The sequence below is a fragment of the Malassezia vespertilionis genome, chromosome 1, assembly GCF_029542925.1.
Source record: "Malassezia vespertilionis chromosome 1, complete sequence".
In the NCBI taxonomy this organism is placed as follows: Eukaryota; Fungi; Basidiomycota; class Malasseziomycetes; order Malasseziales; family Malasseziaceae; genus Malassezia; species Malassezia vespertilionis.
This window is the reverse complement of record NC_079247.1, coordinates 803,797-830,084: the sequence shown is the minus strand read 5'-3', so window position 1 is coordinate 830,084 and position 26,288 is coordinate 803,797. Positions and strand designations below refer to the sequence as shown.

The 26,288-nt window shown below is 53.8% G+C and overlaps 17 protein-coding genes across 17 annotated transcripts; 6 read left to right on the top strand and 11 right to left on the bottom strand.

The window, feature by feature from the left end:
- Positions 1-66: 66 nt before the first annotated feature.
- Positions 67-1,986, top strand: UTP25 (rRNA-binding ribosome biosynthesis protein utp25; the record flags this gene model as incomplete). The annotated part of the gene is made up of 1 exon (XM_056205335.1): positions 67-1,986. The coding sequence occupies one exon, from the start codon at positions 67-69 to the stop codon at positions 1,984-1,986; it is 1,920 nt and encodes a 639-aa protein (XP_056061310.1).
- A 9-nt stretch (positions 1,987-1,995) lies between these two features.
- Positions 1,996-4,170, bottom strand: MVES1_000474 (uncharacterized protein; the record flags this gene model as incomplete). Its single annotated transcript, XM_056205334.1, has 1 exon — positions 1,996-4,170. The coding sequence occupies one exon, from the start codon at positions 4,168-4,170 to the stop codon at positions 1,996-1,998; it is 2,175 nt and encodes a 724-aa protein (XP_056061309.1).
- Positions 4,171-4,392: 222 nt separating this feature from the next.
- SHO1 (Transmembrane osmosensor) lies at positions 4,393-5,648 on the top strand (the record flags this gene model as incomplete). The annotated part of the gene is made up of 2 exons (XM_056205333.1): positions 4,393-4,433; positions 4,472-5,648. The coding sequence occupies 2 exons, from the start codon at positions 4,393-4,395 to the stop codon at positions 5,646-5,648; spliced, it is 1,218 nt and encodes a 405-aa protein (XP_056061308.1).
- Positions 5,649-6,045: 397 nt separating this feature from the next.
- Positions 6,046-6,601, bottom strand: COX4 (Cytochrome c oxidase subunit 4; the record flags this gene model as incomplete). Its single annotated transcript, XM_056205332.1, has 3 exons — positions 6,046-6,092; positions 6,136-6,247; positions 6,308-6,601. 3 exons carry the CDS (start codon positions 6,599-6,601, stop codon positions 6,046-6,048), a joined length of 453 nt encoding a protein of 150 aa, XP_056061307.1.
- A 564-nt stretch (positions 6,602-7,165) lies between these two features.
- Positions 7,166-7,662, bottom strand: MVES1_000471 (uncharacterized protein; the record flags this gene model as incomplete). The annotated part of the gene is made up of 2 exons (XM_056205331.1): positions 7,166-7,339; positions 7,372-7,662. 2 exons carry the CDS (start codon positions 7,660-7,662, stop codon positions 7,166-7,168), a joined length of 465 nt encoding a protein of 154 aa, XP_056061306.1.
- Positions 7,663-8,484: 822 nt separating this feature from the next.
- On the bottom strand, positions 8,485-9,035 carry rpl35 (60S ribosomal protein L35, L29; the record flags this gene model as incomplete). Its single annotated transcript, XM_056205330.1, has 2 exons — positions 8,485-8,853; positions 9,033-9,035. 2 exons carry the CDS (start codon positions 9,033-9,035, stop codon positions 8,485-8,487), a joined length of 372 nt encoding a protein of 123 aa, XP_056061305.1.
- A 2,062-nt stretch (positions 9,036-11,097) lies between these two features.
- RAC1 (Rho GTPase protein rac1) lies at positions 11,098-11,749 on the top strand (the record flags this gene model as incomplete). The annotated part of the gene is made up of 3 exons (XM_056205329.1): positions 11,098-11,113; positions 11,151-11,221; positions 11,255-11,749. The coding sequence occupies 3 exons, from the start codon at positions 11,098-11,100 to the stop codon at positions 11,747-11,749; spliced, it is 582 nt and encodes a 193-aa protein (XP_056061304.1).
- A 246-nt stretch (positions 11,750-11,995) lies between these two features.
- Positions 11,996-14,083, bottom strand: MVES1_000468 (uncharacterized protein; the record flags this gene model as incomplete). Its single annotated transcript, XM_056205328.1, has 2 exons — positions 11,996-13,999; positions 14,042-14,083. The coding sequence occupies 2 exons, from the start codon at positions 14,081-14,083 to the stop codon at positions 11,996-11,998; spliced, it is 2,046 nt and encodes a 681-aa protein (XP_056061303.1).
- Positions 14,084-14,167: 84 nt separating this feature from the next.
- On the top strand, positions 14,168-16,192 carry MVES1_000467 (uncharacterized protein; the record flags this gene model as incomplete). Its single annotated transcript, XM_056205327.1, has 2 exons — positions 14,168-14,227; positions 14,288-16,192. 2 exons carry the CDS (start codon positions 14,168-14,170, stop codon positions 16,190-16,192), a joined length of 1,965 nt encoding a protein of 654 aa, XP_056061302.1.
- A 7-nt stretch (positions 16,193-16,199) lies between these two features.
- NPL4 (nuclear protein localization protein 4) lies at positions 16,200-18,117 on the bottom strand (the record flags this gene model as incomplete). The annotated part of the gene is made up of 2 exons (XM_056205326.1): positions 16,200-18,044; positions 18,079-18,117. 2 exons carry the CDS (start codon positions 18,115-18,117, stop codon positions 16,200-16,202), a joined length of 1,884 nt encoding a protein of 627 aa, XP_056061301.1.
- A 168-nt stretch (positions 18,118-18,285) lies between these two features.
- On the bottom strand, positions 18,286-19,851 carry MVES1_000465 (uncharacterized protein; the record flags this gene model as incomplete). Its single annotated transcript, XM_056205325.1, has 3 exons — positions 18,286-18,362; positions 18,395-18,497; positions 18,526-19,851. 3 exons carry the CDS (start codon positions 19,849-19,851, stop codon positions 18,286-18,288), a joined length of 1,506 nt encoding a protein of 501 aa, XP_056061300.1.
- An 87-nt stretch (positions 19,852-19,938) lies between these two features.
- Positions 19,939-20,791, top strand: tsn1 (Translin-1; the record flags this gene model as incomplete). Its single annotated transcript, XM_056205324.1, has 5 exons — positions 19,939-20,199; positions 20,319-20,346; positions 20,409-20,480; positions 20,513-20,625; positions 20,651-20,791. 5 exons carry the CDS (start codon positions 19,939-19,941, stop codon positions 20,789-20,791), a joined length of 615 nt encoding a protein of 204 aa, XP_056061299.1.
- Positions 20,792-20,908: 117 nt separating this feature from the next.
- On the bottom strand, positions 20,909-22,965 carry HAP5 (CCAAT- binding transcription factor component; the record flags this gene model as incomplete). The annotated part of the gene is made up of 5 exons (XM_056205323.1): positions 20,909-21,925; positions 22,272-22,290; positions 22,321-22,370; positions 22,403-22,483; positions 22,513-22,965. 5 exons carry the CDS (start codon positions 22,963-22,965, stop codon positions 20,909-20,911), a joined length of 1,620 nt encoding a protein of 539 aa, XP_056061298.1.
- A 100-nt stretch (positions 22,966-23,065) lies between these two features.
- On the top strand, positions 23,066-23,521 carry MVES1_000462 (uncharacterized protein; the record flags this gene model as incomplete). The annotated part of the gene is made up of 1 exon (XM_056205322.1): positions 23,066-23,521. One exon carries the CDS (start codon positions 23,066-23,068, stop codon positions 23,519-23,521), a length of 456 nt encoding a protein of 151 aa, XP_056061297.1.
- A 1-nt stretch (position 23,522) lies between these two features.
- On the bottom strand, positions 23,523-24,202 carry MVES1_000461 (uncharacterized protein; the record flags this gene model as incomplete). Its single annotated transcript, XM_056205321.1, has 3 exons — positions 23,523-23,916; positions 24,026-24,115; positions 24,144-24,202. The coding sequence occupies 3 exons, from the start codon at positions 24,200-24,202 to the stop codon at positions 23,523-23,525; spliced, it is 543 nt and encodes a 180-aa protein (XP_056061296.1).
- A 58-nt stretch (positions 24,203-24,260) lies between these two features.
- On the bottom strand, positions 24,261-25,158 carry PHB1 (Prohibitin-1, subunit of the prohibitin complex (Phb1p-Phb2p); the record flags this gene model as incomplete). Its single annotated transcript, XM_056205320.1, has 3 exons — positions 24,261-24,944; positions 24,980-25,083; positions 25,119-25,158. The coding sequence occupies 3 exons, from the start codon at positions 25,156-25,158 to the stop codon at positions 24,261-24,263; spliced, it is 828 nt and encodes a 275-aa protein (XP_056061295.1).
- A 245-nt stretch (positions 25,159-25,403) lies between these two features.
- On the bottom strand, positions 25,404-26,135 carry MVES1_000459 (uncharacterized protein; the record flags this gene model as incomplete). Its single annotated transcript, XM_056205319.1, has 2 exons — positions 25,404-26,064; positions 26,110-26,135. The coding sequence occupies 2 exons, from the start codon at positions 26,133-26,135 to the stop codon at positions 25,404-25,406; spliced, it is 687 nt and encodes a 228-aa protein (XP_056061294.1).
- Between the last annotated feature and the right edge of the window lie 153 nt (positions 26,136-26,288).

Below are 26,288 nucleotides of genomic sequence, written 5' to 3'. Positions count from 1 at the left end.
CCACTGCGCTTTTTATCACGTGGCAGTGCGCTTTTTTCTGCCCACTCCACACACCATCTGGCGGCGATGGCGGGCGACGTGCAGGCGCATGTGCGTCTTATGACGCTCCTAAATGTCAAAGCGGCGCATCCTCGCGACGAAGATAATAAGAACCCTGGAGGTCAGAAGCGCTTGCGTGTACGTGTGCACGGCGCCGTGCAACCTGTGTCTGCACCACAAAAAGAGACGGTAGCTGCCGAGCCTGCGCCAGCGGCCGAGCCTGCGTTGGTTGCGGCCAACGATTCGGACGACGAGGAAGTCGGACTCGATGCATTCTATGCGCATTTTGGCACAGAGAGCACCGTGATTGCCGGCGTTGATACGCGCGCATTGCAATGGACTACACCACAGCCCTTTGCCGTTCTCGGCGGCGCCACGATTGCGCATATCGTGCGGCCACGGCCTATCGAGGTAGTAGCGCGCCCCCATGCGCGCATATGGAATCAATTTATTTCTCTGTGCGGCAAAAAAGGCGTCTCGCACGCACAAGAGCAGCTTTTACAAGTGATTGGAAAGTATGTCGATTTTTGGGACGCAACACTGTCGCTGGGCGAGCACAAGGCGACGCGTATGGCGATAAGTATGCATCTCTTGAGCCACGTAACGCGAGTAAGACAGCGTATTTTGAAAGACAACGAGCGTCTTGCGAAAGCGGCCGCGGCCGCACACGACACCGAGGATGACGACGGGCTGCCCGAACTGCGCGACCAGGGATTCACACGCCCCAAAGTGCTCCTACTAGCGCCCATGCGAAATTCTGCCAAGGTATGGGTTGAGCAGCTGATTGCGCTCGCCGGAAGCGACCAGGTGGAGAACAAGGCACGCTTTTTTAAAGAATTTTCTCTTCCCCCCGGTGCACTGGACAAGCTGGCGGACCCTGCGAGTGCAGATCGATACCCCGAGGACCATCGCTACACATTCCAGGGCAACATTGACGACAATTTCAAGCTTGGCATCAAGCTCACGCGCAAGACACTCAAACTTTACAGCGGCTTTTTCGAGAGCGACGTGATTGTCGCAAGTCCGCTTGGTCTGCGTTTGCTGATGGAAAAAGAAAAAGAGTCGGACCACCTTTCTTCTATAGAGATCCTTGTGCTGGATCAGATGGACACGATGCTTATGCAAAACTGGGAGCACGTCAAGTTTGTGGTCGAGCACCTGAATGCGATCCCCAAGCAGGCGCACGATACCGATTTTTCCCGGGTCAAGCCGTGGTATCTTGATAATCAGGCCAAGAACTTGCGGCAGAACATCATGCTCTCAGCGTTTGACGCACCCGAGTTCCGCAATTTGTTCCACCACACAGCAAACGTCGGCGGCAGGGTGCGCACCGTGCCCCACTGTCCTCCTGAAACATGCGCAATGGCCAGTGTCACGCCCGGGATACGCCAAACGTTTCACCGCTTTGACAGCACAAACGCACAGAGCGACCCAGACGTGCGCCTGCAGACATTTCTTGCCAAAATCTTGCCGCTTCTGCAGCGATCCGCACTGAGTGCGACGCACACAATGATCGTCGTCCCTTCCTACTTCGACTTTGTGCGCATCGAGCACCATTTGCGCCAAGCACATCCCCCCATTTCCTACACAACCCTGACAGAGTACACGTCCAACAAAGACATTTCCCGTGCGCGCCAGGCATTCTTTATGGGAAAAAAAGGGTTCCTCCTGATGACGGAGCGCTTCCATTTCTACCGTCGCTATCTCATTCGCGGTGCGCGAAACATGGTGTTTTATGCACCTCCCGAGCATGCCGGATACTACACGGAACTCGTCAATGCACCACTCACGCCGCGCAACAACACGGACGAGGTGCCGGACCCTGCCGACGTCAGCGCGACGGTATTGTACTCCAAGTACGATTTCTTGCGCTTGGAGCGCATCGCAGGAGCGCAAGAAGCACGCCGCATGGTGACCGATGTGCGCTCAGTATGGCGATTTGCATAGGTATAGATATCACTGGGGTTGTAGTACAAATGCGTCGAGCATGCTCCATGCACTTGTTTGCAGCAGGGCGCGAGGCGTGTTGGATAGCAATACACGCACCATTGCAACACCATGGCTGCCCAAGTGCGCCGCAAGCAAACACACTATGCTTGCCGTTGTTTCTGCCAGTGTCTCGTAAACAACGCGGTCGCTCTTACTCCACGGCAATGCATGTGGCCCTACCCAATACAGGCTCCATTGCGCGAGATTTTGAGCAAGACGGACCGTCTCCTCGAGCACAAACATGCGCGCAGGGACCACGTCGGGGTGAAGTGATGGTCCGGGCATTGTAGGCGCTGTATTGAGCACCGTATGCAGTGCGTGGACGTGCTCCTTGAACGACTGCAAAAATGCTTGTGCTAACGACTGAAGCCGGGGGCTGCTGGCGTCCAACACATAGGTAGCTTGCTCCATGAGCACCAGGGCTGCTTCCGTCTCTTTTGTGCTCCATGGATCGTAGATGCCTTGAGAGGCGATCGCAATTAGTCGTGGGATCATGGCGCTCGAGACCAGTGTCGCGGAGATTTCCGCATCACCGCCGCGGTCCGTCGCGCTGGCTTCTACGTACTCGGTGGACGCTTGTTCAAACACAAATCCTTCGAGACCCGCGGGGGGGCCGTACAGTCGAGCTTCGTGAGGTTCGACTTGGCAGGCTGGATCCGTGCACCAGAGAGGATCCCACGCGGCCAGTTCATAGCGCGCCCAGAATTCCCAGGCGTTTGCAAGTGCAAGTCCGCCCCATGCCATATCGTACTCGTCAGGAAACTGGTTTCGCCACGCATCAAAACGCGCTACAAGTGAACCTGCAAGCCAAGTATGATCAGCATCTTTCGCTGCCGGGTCCTGGAACTCGGGCGCATTCGTATCGGCTAGCAGGTGGGCGGTATTTTCGGCAAGCGCTTCGCGTCCACGCACAAATTCAGCGAGTTCGGCGGGGCTGAGCCGCGCGTCGCTAGTATCTTCAATTGGGAGTGGCGCACGGCGTGCCATTCGCACATTTGCGTCCCACGGGCCATCTGTGTCGGTGGGGCGCACAGAGCCATCGCCACTCAAGCGTGCGGGCCATATAGATGCAGAGGAAACGCCATGAAAAAGCGCAATACAATCCTCCATCACAAGCGCGTGAGCGCGCTGGCGCGACGCTGTTCTATCTGTCAGCAAAGAGAGTGCATTGTGCTCAAGGGTTTCAAGCAGCGGCATCTTCACCTCCAGGAATTCGGCAAGAGAGCTGACAAATGTGTTAAACTCTGTAAACCATGCGTTCTTAGTTTCCGCAAGCACAATGGTCTCTTTTAAATTGTCCTCTTCCGCGTCCAGTTTATCAAGCGCACTGTCTGCATCGGCCTGGCGTTGCTCTTGCTCGGCAATGTGCTTCTCTAGCGCATTGATTCTTAATTGTAATCTTGCAAAGCACGAAGTGGGCGTGGGCAATGGCGCGGTACGTGGCGTTTCTGCCGCACGGTATGGCGACGGTTCTCTCGGCGCTTGTCGCAAGCCTGGCATGTCCATCCGGCTCAGTTGTGCAGCCTCCCATGCCTCCTGCTCTGCCCTCTCATCTGGATCCTCTTCAGTCACCATGATCGTCTCTGTCTCCATATCCACAGGCTCAAACGCGTCCGCCTGGCTCTCGTGAATCGTCGTGTGGGTATTGGATGGTTTTTGCACCACGTTGGGTTGTCGCTTCTCGCGCACAACAATCGTAATATCATCATCTTCGTCTGGCGCACCATTTGCCACGTCAATCAGCCGACGCATTTCTTTGCGTCGTTCTTGTTTGCGCCTACGTTCTTCTTCGCGTCCCAACGGTATCCGCTCGGTCGCTCCTGTATATTCGGCATGTTCTTCTTCACCGCTCCCTAGCTCGTCCTCTTCCCGCTGCAGTCCAGATTCTGGATGTGGACCACGGTGACCAGCTTTGTATTCCACCACTTCTTGCCGCGCTGTACTCGTAACGGCGCGACTCGTCGACGCTTGCAGCGGAATAAAATCTTCTTCGTCCGACTCGCGGCTCGCTAATGCCGCTAACCGCCGCAGCTCCGCGCGTTTCTTTTTTGTAGCCGCAATCGCATCGGGTCCTACTATTTTTGTATGCGACGACTGGTCTCCATACCGCTGTAGCAGCGCGTCGCGCGCACGCTCCGTCATGCTCTAGGCACTGGAACTCCACACGATATGCAGGGGCCTCTAAAAGCACGTGATATGCCTAGAGAACGTAAGTTTCTGCATAATGCACGGCTTGCATACGCATGCATCCATTCCCGCTGTGGACTCATGCACCCGTGACATTGAAACTCCCAGGGGCTTCTATGCTTGCGGAGCAGATCTACTTTTTCCCATACCCCCTACTCGTACACGCATCATCGTAGCATGGGTCGAGGTATTCCTGGCTTGAGTGCCATTTCTGGCAAGTACGTATCCTTGGCATTACGTGGGATGCTAACACTAGACCGATTACTTCTTATCTTGTTCTTGGCTTTGGCCTCTTGCTTGGATTCTGCGGTTGGTTCACTGCATTTATCAGTCAATGTATTGCCCAAAGCGATGGGTACTTGGAACAAGGCAACAGAGCCGGAACTCATCATATTTGGTTTACTATTTGGATTGAGCTTGCGCTCGTTATTGCGATCATCTTTATGATGATTATGGGCACGGTCGGCTTCTTTAAGCCTCTCCTCATTCCTTTCCTTTGCATCGGCACCGTCATGTCAGTGCTGGGCGCAGACTTGGGTATTTACTCCGATGAATCGAGCGTCGCCGCATTCGGCGCTGGCTACCTCTTACTCGCATTTGCCAACATCATCTGGCTTCTTTACTTTGCCTACACAGAGAGCACTAACGGCTATTCTATGGACGCACGCAACTCTACTAGCTATGCAGCAGGCTCCGGTGCAGCTGCTGGCGGTGCAGCTGGCGTCTCCAGTGGTGGAATGCGCAACCGCTTTTCCATGGGCAACAAAGGAACCAAGTTCCCTGGCTTTGGCGGCTTTGGCAAGTCGAGCAAGAACGCAGCAATGGGCGAGCCCGACATTCATATGCATGAAAATGTGCCTACCGGCATTGTTTCGCACCACTCGGGTGTGCCGGAAGCAAACTACGCTTCGCAGTTGCCCGAGTCGCAGAGCTACGAGGCGGGCGGTCCGGGTTACGTATCCGGCCCGAGCTTCGCTCCCAGCTCCAGCTACGGCGCAGGAATTGGTCCGGGTGCTGGTGCAGGTTCCAGTGCCGCTCTTGGTGCAGGTATTGGTGCAGGTACCGGCGCGGCTGTCGTGCCGGCCGCCGACGGCATCCAACCTGGACTTAGCACCGCACCGAGCTACCTGCAAAGCTACACTGCTGCGGACCGTTCCGACGCACTGGTAGGTAACAATACGGAGCCTACCCTTACGCAGGGCGGTGCATACAATGCCGCAGCTGGAGGACAGCCGATCGAAGGCGACGCTGTCAAAATCGTCAAAGCTGAAGCATTATACACGTACAAAGCCAGCGAGGACGACCCTACAGAAATTTCTTTCACTAAAGGTGATATTTTGGAAATTGTTGACAGCTCTGGCAAATGGTGGCAGGCGCACCGGTCGAACGGCGAACTTGGCATTGTGCCCAGCAACTATCTCCGTATGGTCTAATTTCCTACCTTTTTCCTCCTGCTACCTGCACTACTGCTACGGTTTGATTATGAACGAACTTTGTTGGGGTGTGACGCAATATCATCGAGTGACTCTTAATACAGCACTTTATATCAATGTCCCGGGCGCTAGAAATGGAACTCCATTCCATCGCAATCGCTGCGAGCATTTGGTTGCCCTTTGGTTAGACGTGCTTTTGTATAATCAATGTGCTCTTTCAGTAGCAATACTTCTACGATCTAGAATGATAACACTGTTTTGCATCACTCCTAATTTGACCCATTCAACAGTTTGTATTCCAGATCCACGTCTGGCGCTACGGTGGTATGACTATCGGGGAGCTTATCGCTATCCAGCACGTATGTCAGTAAATCGATACTGTAAAGCCAAAATAAATTTAGTGTTCGTCTTGGCCCTCAACGCCGCGGAAATCCATTGTGTACACTGTAGCATGTTAGCCATTTTGTCCAAATAGCGCAGTACGTACCACTACCGCAGCGCGAGCAACGAGTAAATTTCTTATCCTTCTTCAGCGTAAACCAAAGCGTCTCGTGCGATTCAGCGGGAAAGCCGGTGCAACCAATAATTTGCTCGGGGTACTGGAGTGCATGTTAGTATACTGCACACTGGCGAAAACAACGCAGGGCGTGTGAACGTACCATGGAAGGAACAACGATCGGCTTCTCCAGCGTGCCAATGCGGTCGGCTTCGAGCGGACCAAAGTCAAACACATCGACACCGTGGAGCTTACCCATAAGCTCAAAACGCTCAAGACCAGTGCTCTGTTGCTCGTCGCTACCGATTTCACCGCGCTTGGGGCCGGTACCCTGGAGAATAGGCGGTGCCTCCCCGCGGAGACGAATTGAGGTTGCAAAATTGCGCGCAGGCACAGAAAGTGCAGAGCGCGTGGATACGCGCGAGGCCAAAGCGATACGGCTAGTCAAGAACGACATCGTCCAAATTCGGGAGATACAGGTTGGTTACAAGGCGTTCGTTTATCCTCGGGCAGACAAAATATAGCACGTGTTTCGCCGCGAAGGCGGCGCCGCCGGTTTCAAATTTATTACATAAATGCCACGGCGCTGGCATTTCGCCCAGTGGCTGCGTCGTTTGACGTGGTGCAGCACGTAGACGATTTTTGCATGAAACATGAATCAAGCGATGAATTTGCAGGTTCATCGTGCTAATTGAATAGTTTATCGACATCGCAAATAGACACCTACTGGATGTCCGTGAACGTATTTATACGAGCTGAAAATGTTGCGTAGCGTGTGCATTACCGCTTTAAAGGACAAATATTAGGAGCATTTACTATCGCAACACTTGCTTGCGCCGGGCAACGGCATTTTTAGCGTCACACTAGACGATGAGGGTACGCTTTGGTTACAGGTCATCTGCAATAGCAAAGCGTATTGTAGAATGCTAAAAGTACGAGCGTGTGCATGGTTGGTTGGTATATCGCTTGCGTAACTCTGCGCTCAATAACGTAGCATATTGTATTGGGTATGTAGATTTCGTTAGAATCCACGCTCTTCGAGCCACGCCTTGACGTCGCGTGTCCAATTACCACGCAGAACAATCTTCTTCGAGCCCCCAAGCGACGAAGTGCGCTGCAGGAATTGCGCATCAGGGTTCAGTTTATCGTACGGATCACCCCAACCAAAATCTTCAAATAGGTCACGGCACAACGCCTATTGTAAGTTTCTTTTCGCAATGTACATACAGTGACATCACCATCCACTTTGCGGATCTCTGTCAGCCACCGACTGCGTGCACGTCGCACTTCAGAGTATACGGGGAGATTTGTGTTATTGCTGCCAACACGGGCGACAAAGTAGGGGTATCGGATAGGAATCGGGGAACTTGTACGCGGAAGTTCGGGCACGTCCTGTGAAAGCACACCACGCTCTTCCAAAAGTGGTGATGCCACAGAGCTTTGCAGCCGTACCGCCTGGCTCCGGATCAACAAGGGCAGCGAGACGCCCGTAACACTTAGACCAACCTTGTTGAGCATGTGCAAGCCTACGGAAAAGAAGCACGGAGAGGCCGGCTTTTTTACTAATCACGTGATGCCACGTCGCGGACTCGCCGCGGCATGGCACGACAGAACATACCGCGATGTCTGAAAAGGTCCGCGAGTTTGTCGATGTCCCCGTTTCATTCTTGCAGGATGGCCTACAATTTTTGAACAGGTGCACCAAGCCGAACAGGAAAGGCAAGTGGGGCCCGTTGATAAATGAGCTAACAAGCCAGAGTACATCCAAATGTGCCGCGCAATTGGAACTGGTGTCTTGGTCATGGGGCTTATTGGCTACCTGGTCAAGTTGATCCACATTCCCATTAACAATATCGTACGTATTAAAAGCCTGTTTTTAGGCCTTGTACCGTGAGCTTGAGCTGACGCAGGATACGCACCGATCGTGCATTCTTCTTTTCAGCTTGTGTACGTATTGCTTCGCGTTTCGAGTGACTAACCGGCCAGTGGCGGCGCGTAATTTCTGAGTACACTACGGAGTAAAGTGGTAACGCAGAAAATCACAATCAATTTTTGCGCGTACATCGGACAGCGCCCTTTGCATGCCAGCATTGTTTATGGAACATGTACACTGTAGCAGCAACCTGTCATTTTATATAAACCCCCGCGATATGGCTTCCATCAATAAAGTGCAGTGTGCATAATATTCATTTTTGTTTGGGCGGCGGAAGCTACAAAAGCAAAGTCAAGAGCCAAAGAATACAAACTACAGTGCCACGAGTGACAAGCATTGGTAGCCACACGGTATCAACCGTCCAGGAGGATAATAACCGCATCTGTCTAAAGACACAAAAGACATAGTTATGCCTTCAACACATAGCGGCGAGTGCCAAAGTGCACGTTCCTCTTGTGCTGGCGCTCAGTAACCTGGTTGCGCTCAAACTTGGTGAGCTTCCTGCGGATCGCACGGGTCTTCTTGGCGCGCAGGTCAAGGGGCAAATATTTCTTACCCTTGTAGAACTCACGCAGACTCGTACGCTGCTTAATGTTCATGACCGTGAGAACACGCGCAATGTTCTTGCGGACCGTGTTGATACGAGCAATCTTGCTCGAACCACCGCCAGCGACCTTCTGGACACGGAGCTGGAGAAGCTCAGTCTTGAGCTCCACAAGTTGACTCTCCAAGTCGGCCTTGGACTTCTTGTTAAGCTCTTGAGTGCGGACCTTGGGCTGCAAAAGGTGTTAGTAACTGATCCCGTAGCGTAGTGCAATCCCTTGCTCAGCACACATGCGACGGTAAAAGTCAGGGCAATGTGCACAATCACTGTTCACCATCACACATCCTTCATCCTGTTCATTTGCTCAAGCACGCAAGCACGCAAGCAAGGAAGTGCTAGCATAATACATACCATGACGACGACACTCGTGCAAACAGTTGCTGGTTCAGCGTGGATGCGAAGGGTGGCGCACCTACTATTGTATGCACGTGACATTATAAAACTAGAAGATTTACACGTGATATAGAGTCGACATACAGCAGAGTGAATGTGGAGGTGTTGCATTGCGCCTATTTACTGCGCACGGTCAGTTGCGTAATGAGACTATAGGGGCTCGTCTGCATACGGCCGCAGGTTGGGTGATTTCCGACATACGGCGTCTGCGACCAGGGGGTACATATTTTGTAGTGCATGCGTTGCCGCTGTTCTGACGTGCGGCTTGTCTTGGCGGCGCTCCATATAATTTTGTAGCTGCCAAAGGAGTTTGCGCTGCTGAGTTCCAGGGCGCCGAAACGCAGTTGGTCTTTGGAGGAATGTTGTTCAAGCCTTGGTGACGCAATGTCTGTTGTGACAAAATATGCGCTGTGATGCGCTGCTTCTCCTGCACTAAATGCTGCGCACGTCCAGGCGCGAGCTCAAAAGGTGGCGGCTGTAGTTGCGGAGAAGGGGGAGCACTTGGCACATCAGGCATACGGTGTGACGTAATACGCACCCCCGTTATGCCCCATTTAGATTCCTCCTCGTCGCACAGGTGCGGAGTTGGAGGTGTGATCATCAGCTCGAAAGTGCTCCCGGATGCATCGATAACGCAATGGCTCGTGCCTTGCGTGCTGGTTGAAAACTTGGGCATACCCTTGCTTTTGCGACAGCTTTCGTGGATTGTAGATAGTGGATCGTACACAAGGTCCTCGCTATTCCGTTTCCGGGCCTGTGCCGAAAGGCTCTGGAAGAACGTAAGACGTGATGGTGTCGCTTCGGGCTGTACGGTCTCCTCTGTGCGAAGCTGCGCAGTATATGTTTCGGCACGCGTCGGATTCCCAATTGCACGAAATAAACGCTGCGCTGCGCGGATGCGGTCCTCCGATCTTGACAAGGGCTGTGCCTCTGTAGTGCCCTTTGGTGTTGCGAGGAAAAGACCATGGTTAGTGATGGGTGTGAGATTGTGGGGCAGACCAGCCGGCTGGTTCCGTAAAGAGTGGGACTTTTTTGCCGTATGAAACGGTCGATGGGCACGTTTTGGCGTAGAATCACGAGTTATCGCGGGACTTGGCCGCTGCGGAAGTTGTACACTGTCCATGGGGGCGCCGTTAATGTCCTCATCGCTCTCTGTCATCTCCGAGACCTCGGACCGCTTGCGCGGTGTCACATTTGTGACACCGCAAACCCTTGCCAATTCCTCGTCGGATGCAGAGTCTGAGTCGGAGCTTTCTGCGGACTCATCGGTAGAGGGCCACGTCTCTTTAGCCACTAGAGCGTTTGGTCCGATTGCCACCTTCCAAGACTTTGCAGCCGAATCAGATATATCATCAGGCGTTAAGATATGCTCCAAATTGTACAGCATAGATGCCCAAGACATGGTATGATGCTATCGTGGGTAAAACACCAAATTTTGAAAAGCGCAAAATCCTGCAGATGCGCAATACAAAAGTCCAGGAGAAAAAGGAGGAGTTGTCAGTAGTAGAACAGTGTCACGTCTAAAATTTCAGGATGGCCGAAGCCCAAGGGAAAAGGGAAAAGCAAAGTGAAATGAGCCAAAGGACCAGCCCAGGCAAGAGAAGGTGAAAATAGAAGCGTGAAGGCTGATGCGCCAGGCAGTCAGCGTGTCGTGAGGGGATGGGATGGCAATGCGTACGACCGCACAGCGGGATGAACCATGCAACAATGCGCCACTTCTCTTTATACTCCCGACACTTTCAATTATGCACACTCATCGATTTGTGCAGCCAATGGTGCCTACAATTTGTCGCGCATGGGCCCCAATGGATGTTGCACGGCGCACTGTAGAGCCTACGTTGCGTGTGGAGGGTCGGCCGAGATCTCGTTTTACTTTCGTCAGCAACAAAGGATTTGCTCGGCCGGCGCACAAGGGGCCCTTCAGCGTGCAGGCGTGTCTGCACAACCCTTTTTTAGACGCGCTTTCATTGTGGTTCGGGTCGACTGCAAACTATAGGCGTCTTTTGCACATTGCTCGTTCGGGATGCAAACGATCAAGTGTAGGTGGCTGGGTGCGCATCAGCGGCTAACTAGCAGGTGTTGTGGTTGGTGATGGTGCTATTGGCAAAACGTGTCTTCTGATTTCGTACACGACAAATGCGTTCCCTGTATGTGTCAACCCACGTTGCGCTAACAAACAGAGCGAATATGTCCCGACCGTATTTGACAACTACACTGCGAATGTTATGGTCGATAGCAAGCCTGTAAGCTTGGGCCTCTGGGACACTGCGGGCCAAGAAGACTATGATCGGCTCCGCCCGCTGTCGTACCCCCAAACGGATGTGTTTTTGATTTGCTTTTCCATTGTGAGTCCGCCCAGCTTTGAAAATGCAAAAACCAAGTGGTGGCCCGAGGTGACGCACCACGCTCCTGATACCCCCATTATTCTTGTCGGCACAAAGCTCGATTTGCGCGAAGACCCAACGACCAACGCGCGTCTTCGCGAGCGTCGTATGCACCCCATCACGTACAGCCAAGCCAGACACATGGCGAAGGAAATTCGTGCCGTGCGCTATTTGGAATGCTCGGCGCTGACCCAAAAAGGGCTCAAGGGCGTTTTTGACGAAGCCATCCGATGCGTCTTGTCGCCCCAGCCTATCAAGCGGCGGAAGACGAACAACTGTGTTTTGCTGTAATGTACGCTTCTTTTACAGCATGCCCATCCTTTACCTGTGTTTTAAGAGGCTATGAATTTATGATTCCCCCTTGACCATATCCCGGCATGAGCCGGTCACGACATTCCTCTTCTCTATCTTGTCAAATGAGTGTTTCCATACGAACGGACGTGCCTCACCATTGCATTTACGTAATCTGTGCGCTGCCCCGCCACATGGAATAGCACCACATATTCTCCGTAGCTTTAGTGTGTCGCGCACTATTCTCTATACTATTATTAAGTCACCTTGGCACGACGAGCAGAAAAGCAGCGCATCGTTGGAGAACTGGTTCGGCTGATTCCGCTTAGGCGCTGGCGTCGAGTTCGCGTCTTGCATTGCCGGCACTGCTGCATCGCCGCCCTGAACAATGGAGAGCGTGCTAGTGGGCAGTTGGGCCTGTGTTGCTGCTGCTTGGGATGCCTCTGCGTCGTCCATCCGTGCTCTGAGCATCTGCAGGCTTTGACGACGTTGGTGGCGCTGGGCGGGAGAAATGTCTTCGCGTAAGTGAGAAGGTTTGCGTGGCTCTTGCGCAGGGAGACGTGGCCGCGGAGACACAGGAAGCGACTCCCGCTCAGCAAGTGTAGAAAGACGCGGCGCGGAGACAAACGCAGACGTGGCACTCCTCCTATGTGCTCTTCCCAGCGCCGGCTGCACAGGATTCGAAATCGTGCGCCGGCCAACAAGCGCGTCTGACTTTTGCGACAGTTCACTCTCGAGCTCGAGTATACGCGCTTGTGTCTTGGCCGTCTCTGTGGCGAGCTGCTGCTCCAAGCGCGCACGTAACTCACGAAGAGTAGCGAGTTCGGCGCGCATCGAATCCCTCTCCAAGCGCTGCGCTTCGGCTTGCGCGCGCATTTCTGTTTGCGCATCGGCAAGCTCCTGCTGTAATCTATGCTGGCCAGACGTTGTGTGTGACAAGGCGCGCTGCAGTTGGTCGACTGTGTTTTGCAGCTCGCGCGCTCGAACGGTGGCATCGTTCGCATTCGAAAGGAGTTGTTCGCGTTCCTTTTCAAGCAGCGCAAGTCGTTGGGTTGTTTCTTGCCATTGCTCTGGCGCGTAGTCGTCGGCACCGAGCGAAAAGCACTCGTCTTGTGCGGGTGAATCTAAAATGACCTGGTTCGAAAAGAACATTGGTTGTGTTTCCCTGCTAAGCTGGGCCGGTGCTGCGGACGCCGGTTCTAGCATGTCATCGTCGCGTTTTGCTGCTGCTGTTGGCCCAAACAGACCATCCGCAGTGTATGCTGCAGCGTCGGCCGGCTCCGCGTCCGGGGCTTGTGCCGGGAGCCCGCTGTAAAAAAGAGTGTCTGCGGGTGCATCCGGCGCGCAAGGTGCTTCGGCGGCGTATGCATCCTTTGCATCGCGCGACTCGCCAAAGAAGGCATAGTCATTCGGTCCGAACAAGTCATCAGGAACTGCCTCTGACTCAGGACCTGCACTTTCCGGTGCTGGTGAATATACATTTGCGGCATCGGTGTGCGGCGCTCCAAATACGTCCTGTTGTGCATCTGTGTTTGCAGACGCATCCTCGCCAAACAAATCGTCCGGCACCGTCTCGGACTCTTGTTCTTGCTCAGAGTGTGCATCATATGCAGCGGCGTCCTCAGGATTGCTTGTATACACTTCTCCCACCTCGTCCAGCGGCGTGACAATGGTGGTATCCTGGGATCGATCGCCTTCGCGACTCTGTTCGAATTCCATCGCATGCAGCGACAAATCGGCAGTGTGCTCATGCAAGGGCTGCTCCGTATTAAATAGTGGCTTCTGCTGTGCACCTGCGCTGCCGAACAAGTGGTCTGCATATTCCTCGTCCGGGGCGTTCGTACCGTGCGCGTCATAGGTATCCGACGCAAATGGGTCATAGGATCCTTGTTCTGCAGCTCCAAGCTGCGCATATGCGCTATTATCATCCGCACGTACGGGGAATGGATCCTCAAAAACATCTACAGCTCCCGGCGCATTGGCGCCGTGCAGCCACATCGAAGTATGAAAGTCGCCCTGTCCTACCGCACGCGCACCTTCCTCTGCTTCGAGCGACGCCCACATCGGTGGCTCAGCGACACGTGCTCGCGGTGCAAACAGCTTTGGTAGACCTTCTTGAGGCGCGTCAAACAAGCTCGATACATCGTCCGAGCCGCCAGTCGGTTTGTGGGCTGTTGGCGGCCCAGCGTGTGCGTCCAAGTGCGAGATGGTCTGTGTGTCGGCCTGCTCAATTTTTTTCCGCTGTGTCTCCTGATGCCGGCGTAACTATGGTCAGCAATGCGTTCCACATGCCTGCTTTCGTGCGCGTGCCGCTTTCGCTGCACGATCCTCCATCGTCGCGGGGGTGGAGCAGCGACGCGCCTTGTGCACGTGATCCAAAAGGCCATCCGCTGCATCAGCGCTTTGCGACGCGCTACGATGCAGGCCCACAGGTTTGCGGGTGTGTGCCGCGCAGCAGCGCCACACCCATTTCTACGCGTATGTATGCATCGTCACGTTCGCGTGCGTAATTTCGCTCATCGCGCGTCGCAACCGGAGCCGCTGCACGCGCTGATTTCCGTGCTGGCGAGTGCAGAGAGCAGCTCGCCCGAGTATGTATGGGGCTTGTATAATGAGGTGCTTCATGATCGCCCCCATGCACTGAGTGACGGCTCGATTCGTGTACCGTGTGCCTTGGACGCACAGCACCACCGCCAGGTCCTCCATGCGCTTGTTCCCCACGCAGACGAGTACACAGCTTACATAAAAAGTCGCGCACAGCTGCGAAATGCGCGTGCGAAACTGCGCGGGGGCGCTGCACATGTAGCAGGTACGCCAGTGGACTTTTCAACGCCACAGGAGCTGGCGCCTCCGCCGCTGTGTGCGCCGCTGACCGACGCAGACGCCGCGGCCTATCTTTGCCGTGTGCGCTTGCTCCTATCCAACATGCAGGCCAGCGCGGACGGCAGTGTAGTCATGAGCGACTACAATCATGCACTCTACATTCTCGCGCATGGCGGCCACTTTGGCGAAATGCGCGTTTTGTGGGACGACGCGCGTGCATCCAATCTGGCTCCAGATCGGCACACGTACCACTGCATGATGCAAGGCCTGTTTCGTAGCTTTGAGCACGAGCGCGAGCGACTGAAAGCATCGCATGGCCACGCACTTCTTCCTTCAAAGCACGCGCGGCTCATTGCACGAAAAACGGCACAGGAGGGAAACGCAGAAAAAGCAGTGCACCACGCAGCGGAGCATACCGCGCGCAATGCCTCCATGTTGATCCAGGATATGCAAGAGCGCGGGGTCAGACCCACTGTGCTTACACTCGACCTTGCCGCGCGGATTTTGCGCATATCTGGTCAGTTGCCTGCTCTGCTCGCGCTCTTGCGCACGGGATTCGGCGTGGATATCGCAAATCCAGGCGCGGATTCTGGCGCGCCTGCACCGTCGTGTGCGCCGTCTACTGATACGCTTAACACCGCACTTATGGCACTGGGCGAGCACGCGAGTGTATCGGATATGGCCGTCGCGTACGAGACAATGACGGCGCCCATGGACGTGCATACAGCGGACAAGAGTCCAGCGCCCGCAAACGCTGCACGGCGCGCCGTCCAGCCAAACACAAAAACATTTTCTTTGCTATTGAAACACGCGTGCTCTGTGCCCGATACCCTTTTTCTGTCAGCGGCACTCGTCCCTCAGCGGCGCTCGTTTCTCTCGCGCTTTTCCCTGGCCCAAGACACGGTTGGTTTTTGTACACAGCAGGAACGCATCACGGAGATTGCGCAGCGCCAACGTGGCTTTTACCAAGGCCTTGCGCGCTACTTTTTGGACGAGTGTCTTGCGCGCTACACAGCGCAAGTGACAAAAATGTGCACGGCGCTAGGTGTAGCGCCGCCGGAAGCGCTGCACATGGATGATACACGGAGCACAGCTGCTGTAGAAGCCGCGTACAAGCAATGGAAAGCACAAGGCGCCACTGGACGGCTGCGTGTGCCGGAAGCGCTCGCAAGCGACGCGCAAGGCGTCCCTGTCTTTGTGCCGCCGAGCGTGCGAGTGCCGAGCGAGGCTGTGTACCCTTTGGTGTCGCTCGCATCGCGCCGTCGCTCTATCACGCTCTTGCGCTGGGCCAAGTCCCGTCTAGACCGCGTCTATTTGGTAAAGGCTGCCGAGGTGGAAATTTTGTCCATGCGTGCAGAACATCTGGCAGACTGTGCTGAGGCGCAGTCACTGCGCGCCTCGCTTCTTGCACATCTTGCACGCGCACACCACGATTTAGACGCATTGATGTGGTTGCGCTTTACGCGCATTCCCGCGCGTCTTTCCGTACTTGCTTCCTTATCGAAGGACCGCAATGAGCGCAAGGCCGCGACAAAATTGGCGCGCGCGCAGCAAAAGGTGGAGCGCCGTCGTTTTAAAAAGCAAGTAGCCATAGAGGCAGACGCAGTACTTGCCGTCTAATGTAAGACTACATAGGCAAACCACACACTTCACAGTCTGCCGTGCCGGATGGATTGATAAATGTACAGTGGGGGCATGCAACGCCTCCAGCCGCGGCATCGTTTCCAGCGCCGGTGGACTCCATTCCCACGTCGGCAGGCGCAGACAGTTGTGGTGCATGTTCGCGAGCGAGAGCAGAAAGGGTATGCCAGCCATTGGTATCCAATAGCGCATCGAGCGCGGCGTCTAGGTCGTGTGATGTAGCCACGCGGCTGAGAAGGCGCATATCGTTTTGGTCCACGAGACCGCTCTTGTTGAGGAAGGCGAGTAGGTGCCAGTCGCTGAAAAACTTGACAAGGTCTTGTCTAACCCTGTACTGCTCGGAGTGGTGACTTGCTTGGGGCGAGCCGCTGCCCGGATGGAGTTGCACGTCTCCCAGGACCTTGGCAAGGTCCGTGAGCATTTTGGCCATATCCTGGTCGTGTATACCGGGCCTGTTTTCGATGGGAAATGCGTGCGAGTAGAAAAGAGGCGCGGGCGTTTTAGGAAAACCATGCGTGGTGTTCACAAGGAGGTATTCGACAGGAAAGGTGGGCTTTGCGCTTTCCTTCACGTCGATGTTATACTTGTTCTTGTACCGATAAAACACTTGGGGCATGTAGCGGTCGGCAGTGCTCGGTTTGACGCGCACCGTGGTGGGTTCGACACTCGCTTCGATCATGTCTGCGTCAACCATGCTCATTGCCTGCTCGCTGACTTGGTATGCCGCGATATCAATCACCCCTTCCGGCGAGCCGCTAAGCACGCAAGTGACAAACTTGCTGTTAAACATGCCTGTGCGACTAAACCGACTGGGTGAGCGGTTCGCCGATTGCAGCTGCGCGGCAAAGATGGCTTCAGCGCCGCTGAAGAAGAAACTGTCTGCATGACGCTTGCAGGCAACAAGACCGGCTTTGGTGGGGTCCGTGTGGGTTGGATCTGCCGCTTGAAGGTCCGTGTAAATCATGCCTACAATCCCGAGACCACACTCTTTTGCAAGCGCCTCGACGGCGCTCTGGTCTTCCCATGGCACGCCAATGGTAAGTCCATCAAGCTCGCCTTGCTGTGACGGCTCATGGATCGCTTCTACTACGGCTTTTATGCCCATAGGAACGTCAGGAAACGGCTCGTACCTTCCGATAAGGAAACCAAACCGCTGCGTATTCGTCTTTCGCCAAATGTCGAGCATGTTTTCAATGAGGCAGGGGTGGACTAATTCCACATGGTCCACCATGCGGTATGGCTGTCGCTGCAGTGTGAGTGCGGATGGTTGGCATTTGGTGCAAATTCCTGCGGGCCACGGGGGGTGCTGGCCAGAAGGGCATGGCACTTTGACTTTTAGCGATTCTTCCTCCAGCGGAGGGACAAATGTCGACGTACGCGCCGCATTCACACCAATATTTTGTTTGCGCAAGTATGCGTGAAAGGACAAACTCTTGATATTCTTCAACGCATGGTAGCCCGCATCGTATGGCTCCAAGGGCATACAGTAATCACACATGCCCTTTTCGCCGTGCCGGCAAAATTGCGCATCGCGAGATCGTGGTATTGTGCCGGGCTGTTTCTCCCAGTAGATATCGACCGCATCCTCTTGCACGGATTCCCAAGGTCGCACATCCCGGTTCTTTATGTCCAACGGGGGAGAGGTTTCTTGCGCTAAGGATGCGTCGTCTGGGCTCGCGGTATCGTATGTCGCATAAAGCATGTGTCCGTGTGTTATGCCCAGCGCCGCCAGCGAAGTGCCGCAAATGTGCTCCTGACGCATTTCCTCGCCATGCGGTTGGTTGGACAATGTTAGCGTGGCTGGTTCTGCGTGAGGAACGGATGCAAGCACCTAGTGTAAGTTGTCGTCTGCCACAAATACGCACCTTTTCAACCAAAACGGAGCCATCATCGGTGCTCTCCATAGGCAAACGAAACACACCATCTTTGGTACGGATGCGAACGAGCTGTACTAGTTAATGGACACACCCTTGGCTACGTACCATGGTCATCGATTGCCACAAAAGGATGGCCGCGCAACGTGCAGGCTATGCTGATCTAAGCAACGTCTCCACATTGTCTATGCACAACAGCTATGGTGCAGCAACGGGCAACAGCTGCTTTATCAGCTTGTTAAACTCGGTCGCATTATCCAAGTACAGGTGATGTCCTAGCGTCAGTATCCTGTACATCACAACATACCCGACTTCTTCACAATAAATACACGCACGTTGGGATTTCCTGCCGCGCCAAGCACGCGCTTGGCTTTGATGCCGCCGTTCACGTCCATCCAGTCGTGTGAGCCCTGAGATAAGCACGCGTTAGTGACGTACATAAAGAAAAGATACATTCACCTTTATGGATGAAATGCGCCGTACCATTGGTAACCGCGCAAATGCACCCGGCGCAAGAATATCCGCAAGACAGTACTCACTGCTTCCGCGTCCTGTAAACACGCCATGACAATACGCATGCAGACACAGCTTCTCATCAGGAGATAGCGCACTAAAGCGACGTTTTGTGTATGCACTCATGAGCAGCGGCCCAAAGATGGCCGAGTTACGCAGCACAGAAAATGGGCTCATGTTCCGATCCCAGAGCCACCCTAAAATGTTGCGAGTGCGAGCACCCATAGACTGCGGTTTCGATCGCTGCAAATCTTCGCTAGATATCGTGTTTCCCGAGCTTGTGCTGGATATGGAGGCGTGGTCCAGGTCCTCCGGGTTGGCATGCTTGTTCTCTTTCAACGTGCGGAGCTCGTTGGGCGGTACGGGTATTCCAACAGGCGAAACAAGGATCAAATTCGACACACGTTCAGGATATTTCAGTGCGTAGGCAAGCGAAAGGTATCCACCCAAGCTATGGCCAACAAGAGTCATTTTTTCAATTTTCATCTTCTCGCGCCATTGCTCGAGCGAGGTAAGGAAGAAAGACTCGGCAGCATCCACACGCTCGACAGTGCGTGCCTCGGTGTGCGAAGTTCGGTAGGCTGGGCGTGAGGAACGACCCATGCCAAGCCAGTCCAATGCAAAAAAGCGGGAGTTGCGCGGGGCCGCAAATGCGTCCACATTTTTGAAAAAAAATGCGCTGCCAGCGCCGTAGCCATGCACAAGCACAATTTTCTCTTCGTCCTTTGGCTGCTCCTCCTGTTTGAGAGGCGTGCCGATCTCGAGCGTGTTGATATACCGCTTGGCCTGTCCTCGAAACATGTTCAAAAACGATGTACTCTTCTCGGCGCCTATATCAACCATACGAATGCACCCCACTTTTCCGTCGATCGATAGCTGGCTACCCACGGTCATGAATTGGTTGACCTTGCTGATAGAGGTGGGCTGGGCCGCCGCATCGTCGTGCACCAATGCATACGCTTCGGCCAGCGCGTCGGGGCCATCGCTGCTGCACGCCTTAGCATTTCCTAAAAACGCCCCTTGAAAATAGCCTGATTTGCTGTACAGGAAAAACTCTGCCTCAGCCGTCTGCTTTGCGGAAACGTTCCACCAGGACGATACGGAGCTGAGCATCGAGTTTGGAATGGGAAGTATACTGCTGGGGACTTGCGGCGCGGAATCCAAAGACTCTACCGCTGCAGAAGCGACATCTGCAAGACTTTCTTGCGCTCCTTGGTCCATAGGGACCTGCTTTGTTTCCACTGTCGTCATCGCAGGATACAACGTGTGGCGCCGCGCGTCGATGGCAAGGCCGCGCGTGCCCTCCACAGTGTTCCTAAGACCACAAATTGTTTAGCGATGAAAGCAGTTGCGCAGGCATCGTTGGAGCAGGTCGTAGCAGAGCTTGAAGGCGAACGCCGTACGTTGGACGTACTGCGTGATTATGCGCGGCATGTTGATCAGGAACAGCGCGTCATTTCCATGCAGTTAAGCCAGGTATACAGCTTGCCTTTGTCCGATTTGCCGCGGCATACAATGCAGGTCGCGCTTGCGTTTGGAGACCTGCGCGCGGCGCTGCACACATTGGCAGAACATATTCCACCGCATGAGTATTACAAGGTATGGTGCACAACAGTCTAATATACAGTGGTGTGATATATGGGTGTGGACGATGCGGAACGCCGCATTTTCGGCGTGCTTTGCATACTTCCTTGGCACCGGTGATTTACTATCCAAAGACCGTGCCGCAGCTATTCTTGGACGTGCGTATGCGCGAGCGCTTACAATAGTCACCGAAGACATACACGATCGCTTGTTTCTGTCCACAGAAGACTATTTGCACGGGGTGATTAGCGTGTTTGGCGAGCTTCCGCGCCTTGCTATGAATGCAGTCACTTCCGGTACGTATTTGCATACACCTGATTTACTTCAGGCAATTTTGACGAGCCTGTGCGCATTTCTGTATTTGCAAAGCAGCTCTACTCGGCGTTCCAAGTACTGAACCTGAAAAACGATGTTTTGCGCAAGCGGTTTGACGGACTGAAGGTGTGTTGCGCACTGTTAACCTTAGTACGACATGAAACGCATTGAAGAGGTTATATATGATATCCAGCTGCGTGGGCTCATTCAGAACGCTCGATCTACGGAAGACTCGGATACAAATGCTATTGCGCCCGATGCATTACTCGCCCAGATGCAAGGGCAAAAGTAGAAGCATGCAAAATTGTACATCATTGATTATAAGCGCATGAACGCTAACCGCACACAAATGTAAAACGATCAGGGTATCGATTTGCATAGGCACAATCGTCGAGAAGAAAACAAGCCGCTACTCTGCAGGGCCCAGGTCGCCCTTTGCGTTGTCCATGGGGTACGGTACCATGTTCAAAAAAGCTCCGCGGGATTGGGGAGCACCCATTGAAAGCTGTGGGTTGGCGTCCATGAACTGCGGCTCCATGGGATTACGTGCCATGCGGCCGTGCGGTGGAGCCATACCGATAGCAGGGCCAGGATGGACACGGGCGTCGCCCATTGTGCCCGTCGGGGGAAACGCATACATCGAGGCGCCCCATTCGCCAGGAATGTGCGTCTTGTGCATTCCCTTCATAGCCTGTGCAGTAGGATTCAATCCCATATCGTTATCAAGACGTCCGGCCATTTCTGGCTGCGAAGGACGCAAAGGAATAAAGCCTGACGCACCCGTCTTACTCGGGTCCATCATGGCATCGTTCATCCCAACACGACCGGAAGAGTCAGCACCGCCCATTCCGGGCGGCATACCTGGTGCAGCCATGAGCGGGTTTCGCACCGGTGCGCTGGTGCTCCGATTACGAACCATATCGGAGCGCGGCACAATGTCAATCAAAAAATCAAACAGATCCGACCGTGCGATCGCGCTTGCTATATCAGACCGCTGGATCGTGCGGCGCTTGTTTTCCTCGGCAACCATAAATGCACGGCACGTCAGATCGGAGATAAAGATCTCACAAGCGCGCGAGAATAGGATCGGCGCTTCTGCGGAGATCATCTTTACTTCATCGTCGTTTTTCATCACCTTTTTGATGCGTGCAAGTGGCAATGCACTACTGCTTCCACTAGGGGTAGATCCCAAGTTGTAAAAGTCAATCGCTTTGCCGTCCGAGTCGAAGCCATTTTCGACCAGGTCCATTTGGTGACGCCAAAAGTGGCGTTGAAATTGTGCTGGATTTCGCGAGAACTGCTGAATCAAAGAGCTCAAAGGCACAAATTGGTGAATATCATGCAGTCCTCCTTGTGTGACAGGCAAGGAGCTCAATTCTCTAGGCTGTTTATCGTCTTGCGCGGCTTGCATTGCATGTCCTTCGTTCTGTGTGTGCAACACATCGGCATTGGCTGGGTACATAGACATTGTGATACACAGTTATGTACTTGCTTCCACTGGTAGACAGGCAAGAAGCAATGTCGCCACACGTTTCTTGTCTGTGCAACAAGGAAAGCTGCAGTAGCGTACGGTCGTCAACAAGAACGCGCGATGCCGACGCAAGACACGTGCTTACTAATAACCGCTCCCGTTGGCACTCCACATTTGTACAAGTATGCTTGTTATCTATCAATTGCAAGGACAGGGTGCGCAGGGCAATTATGTAGGATTTTCGATCTTGGTAAGGTGCGAACCGATTAGCTGAGCGGTGAGCGATGGATTTTAGACCTACTTTCGCCATTTCGAATGAGCTGGCGGTCAGTAGAAGGAATGGAACGTACTCCACGGCCGATTTTCCAAAGAGCGAGCTGAGTTTATCGTCGCATAGAATCTGTGCGTGAGTGCGAAAACATAATTACACACCTGTCGCTTGTTCGTATTATCCTGTAGCTTCTTGTCTTTGATGTACACCCACAGTTGTTTGACTACCTCGTACCGTGGCATCTGTGATAAGTGTCGACACAAGTACGTACCTCGTCGCCCCCACAAACCTCCGCCATCGCTGGCGATAGCTTCAAAGATCTCTTCAATGCACTATTGGCACTTGCAGTGCGCTTATTTTTTCGCTCGCCATCCGTATCGTCCGTTGCTGCACGTTTCTTACGCGACTTTGTCGCTTTCGGCTCTGCTTTCTCTTTTTTGCTCGCTTTGCTTTTGGCGCTACCCCTGTCAGAACCAGACACAGCCCCAACAGATGGTATCCCATTCTTTGTTACTTCAGTATAGCACTTCCGGATCTCTGCATCAACTGCCTTCTTTTGTGCGACCAAATCCAGCCCTTTTGGAAGCGCATCGTCTGGCATCTCGCCAAGTGCGGTGCGAATTTTTTTTGCGGACACAACTGAAAGATCAGCATCTTTAAGCACTTCATAGATGCGCTCGTGTAACACAGTCACCATGGACGATTCCAGCGTAGTATCACTCATGGTTTTCTGAGACACACTGCCTTACGCGTGCAGTCGCAGCGGCGTTGCGGCCACGTGGCGTATTGCGCTTTCGCCGTCCCTGCGTTTGGCGTTTGGCGTCATGCGTGCAACACTCGCAGCGCTGCAGCGCACCAGTGTGCTTTGCGCACAAAGTACGCCACATCCACTGAACGATGTACAGGCAGTATCGAATATGCTATTAGCGCCACTTCCGCTATACCGCGCGCTGCTCCGTGCGCACCGCATACTACCCGCAGAAATGCGTGCATTGGGAGATGATTACATCAAGGCAGAGTTCCGACGCCACCAGAAGATTGATAACCCATTGCAAATTGTGGCATTTTGCAGTCAGTGGAAGATGTACCTTGACACGCTATTAGCGAATACACGAAACCCGGGGCAAAGTTTGGATTCCGCACTCCTGGACAAGTTCTCCGATGAGCAGCTATACCAACTCTACGAACTTAAACTGGCCACGGATGAGGCTTTTGATCCAGAACGTGCACAGGATCGTCCAAAGAAGAACGGCGAGGGTGAGGGCGAGGGTCACGCCTGACCTACCCTTCCCACGTTAGGACGGCGTCCGGCGCCCTCCGTTGGAAACGGTCGGCGCGTGCACGTACTTCCACTTCTTGGAATACTGTATTCTCTTTGAAACGAACAAAACCGAGCCGTTCAAAGAGCGCGATACTCGGCGCATTGGCCAATCCGATGCGTGCAAAGAGGTGTGTAGGATGTAATGGAAACGGTTCGGCGCGTACCATCGTAATGTAGTGCATGAGTAGTTGCAACGCCTCGCTCGCAAATCCCTGCCTGCGGTAGGCATGCTCGGCAATCATCACTTCCATTTCGCCGCATACTATATCTTCCTCCTCGTCTCGCTCGCCAAGAAACACATTGACATCGCCGATCATTGGACACGCAGCTATCCATGCGTCTACGCGCGTATCACTTGGGATTGCTCCATTCCGCGCGAGTATAATGAATGTGAGTTCTGTCGTAAGTGGTAAAAGAGCGCATACTATCGCCATCATCTCGCCAGCTTCGCTGCATGGCGTACTCATCCTCCAGCGAAAGCGGCGACGATGCAGTTTGTTCTTGTAACGCAGCATCCTGCATCCACGTATGATATTTGGCAACATGCTGAGCACTAGAGTCAGAGTGCACGCAGCACGTACCGGTAAGGTACCAGGACCACACGTGTGCCCACAAGCACCGTATTGCTATTCAGCCGCATTGCAACAAAGAGCAGCCTGTGGACTCCACACGCTAAAAAACTGTGAAATGCTACCGTGCTATATTTGCTGTTGGTTCATGCCGAGCAATACATTGTTGCCGTGCGGCAAGTAAGTCACATTGCGTGATTCACTTAGCGTCTTGGCAATATCTTGCGCCGCCTCAATTCGGCGGAACGTCAGGATCCCGTCACCGGCCTTTTGCAGTGCGCGTGTGATCAAAGACGCAGCTTCAGCCTCACCCTCAGCGCGGATCACCGACGCTTGACGCTCCTGCTCGGCCTTTTCAACGACAAACTTGGCACGCTCAGCGTCTTGCTGCGCAATTTGCTTTTGCTCGACGGCCTTGGTGAACTCGGGACCGAACGTGAGATGGGTGATAGAGACATCCTCCAGAACGATATTAAACTCGCGTGCGCGATTCAGCAGGTCTTCGCGAATGCGTGCGCTGACTACTTCACGCTGGGTAATGAGTTCCGCAGCGTCGAACTGCGCAACCGTCGCCTTGAGTACTTCGTTGCCGATCGACGGCAGGACACGCTCGTCATAATCTTGACCAAGGTTTTGGTAAATGCGCGGAAGGTCAGGAATGTCCGGCCTGGAAAGGACACGCAGAGACAAGGTAACCATTTGCAGATCCTTGGAGCCCGTCGTGGTCGAAATCGTCCTTGGCTTAATACGGACGTCAAACAAGACTGCTTTTTGCAGCCAAGGAATCAAGAAATGAGTACCCTCATCGCTTGCCTAGTGGTTAACTTTCATACAAATGCGCAACGTACTGTTTTCTTTACACCGGTAAAGCGATCAAACATCACCGCGCGGTACCCACCGGGAACATCATATATGCTCGCTTGCACGCAAAGCGCACCGAGGCCAAGCGGAACTGTGGTCAGCAAGCGTTGCTTTTTTTGTACTCACCAGCAAACCTGGAAATAAAATTGGACGCCATGGACGACATGGCAGCAAAGGCTCTTGCTTGCGCACTGAAAGAATCGATTCAGTGGCGACCGCGCAGGACTGGTTTTGCCCGGCTTGTCAGCCTCCACGTTGAACAGGGCCTTTTAGGCCTGCGAGCACGTGCCACAGGCCTTGAACGGCTCGGGGGCAGTGATCTTGCACACAGCTGCTGGGGAAGAAATTAAATCAGAGCCCTATTGGGGAGAGGTAGGAGGTTTCAGTAGTCGAGCGCAGATTGTACACTATTTACTTGGTTTGCTTCTTAGTGTACTTCGTAGCAAGATAGCTCTCACCACCGATGAACGAAATGATACCGACAGCGACGGCAGAAAGGAGACCCCTATCCCAGGTTTGGATATCCTTGCGGTTCTTGTAGCCAAAGTAGCCAGCAGTACCAAGCGCAGCGACGTTAAACACGCTGAGCGTGGTAAGCCAATAGCGGGGGTTGCTGCTGAAGTCTTTCCAGTAGACCTTTACCTGGTTCGTGCCATCCTCAAAGTGCTTGGAAATGCTCTTACCGGCCTCCTTGGCACGGTCCTCAAGCTCCTCAGCCTCCTTGCTAATAATACCACCGACCCTTTGCGCAGTAGCCTTGGCCTCATCCAAGAAGTTTTCGGCATGCTCCTGCGCACGCTGAGCGCCAGCCTTGGCCTGGGCGGCACTATCATGGGCAACCTTCTCTGTTTTGCTAATACCGTCGTTAATAACCTTCTCAGCCTTGTTGGCAGCATCGTTAGCAGTCTTCTCGGCCTTGTTGGCAGCATCGTTGGCGGTCTTCTCAGTCTTGCTGGCAGCATCGTTGGCGGCCTTCTCGGTCTTGCTGGCAACGTCGTTAGCGGCCTTCTCTGTTTTGTTGGCAGCATCGTTAGCGGCCTTACCAGCCTTGTTGGCGGTCTGGTTAACTTGGCTGGATACAGTTAGTCTTCTGCTCTCCTAAAATTTGCGCACGTACTTTTTAAGCTGCTCGTTTTGCGACATTATAATCGAAGTACTGTGGAAAATGTGAGTTCGGTTTTCAGTTCTTTCGACCGCGGCGGGCGGGTAGTTGAGCCGCCTGTCGTTTTGCTCCGCGCCCGCTTCTTCCGAAAAACGAAAATACACGATTGCCATTGGCGTGGATCTCCACGTGGC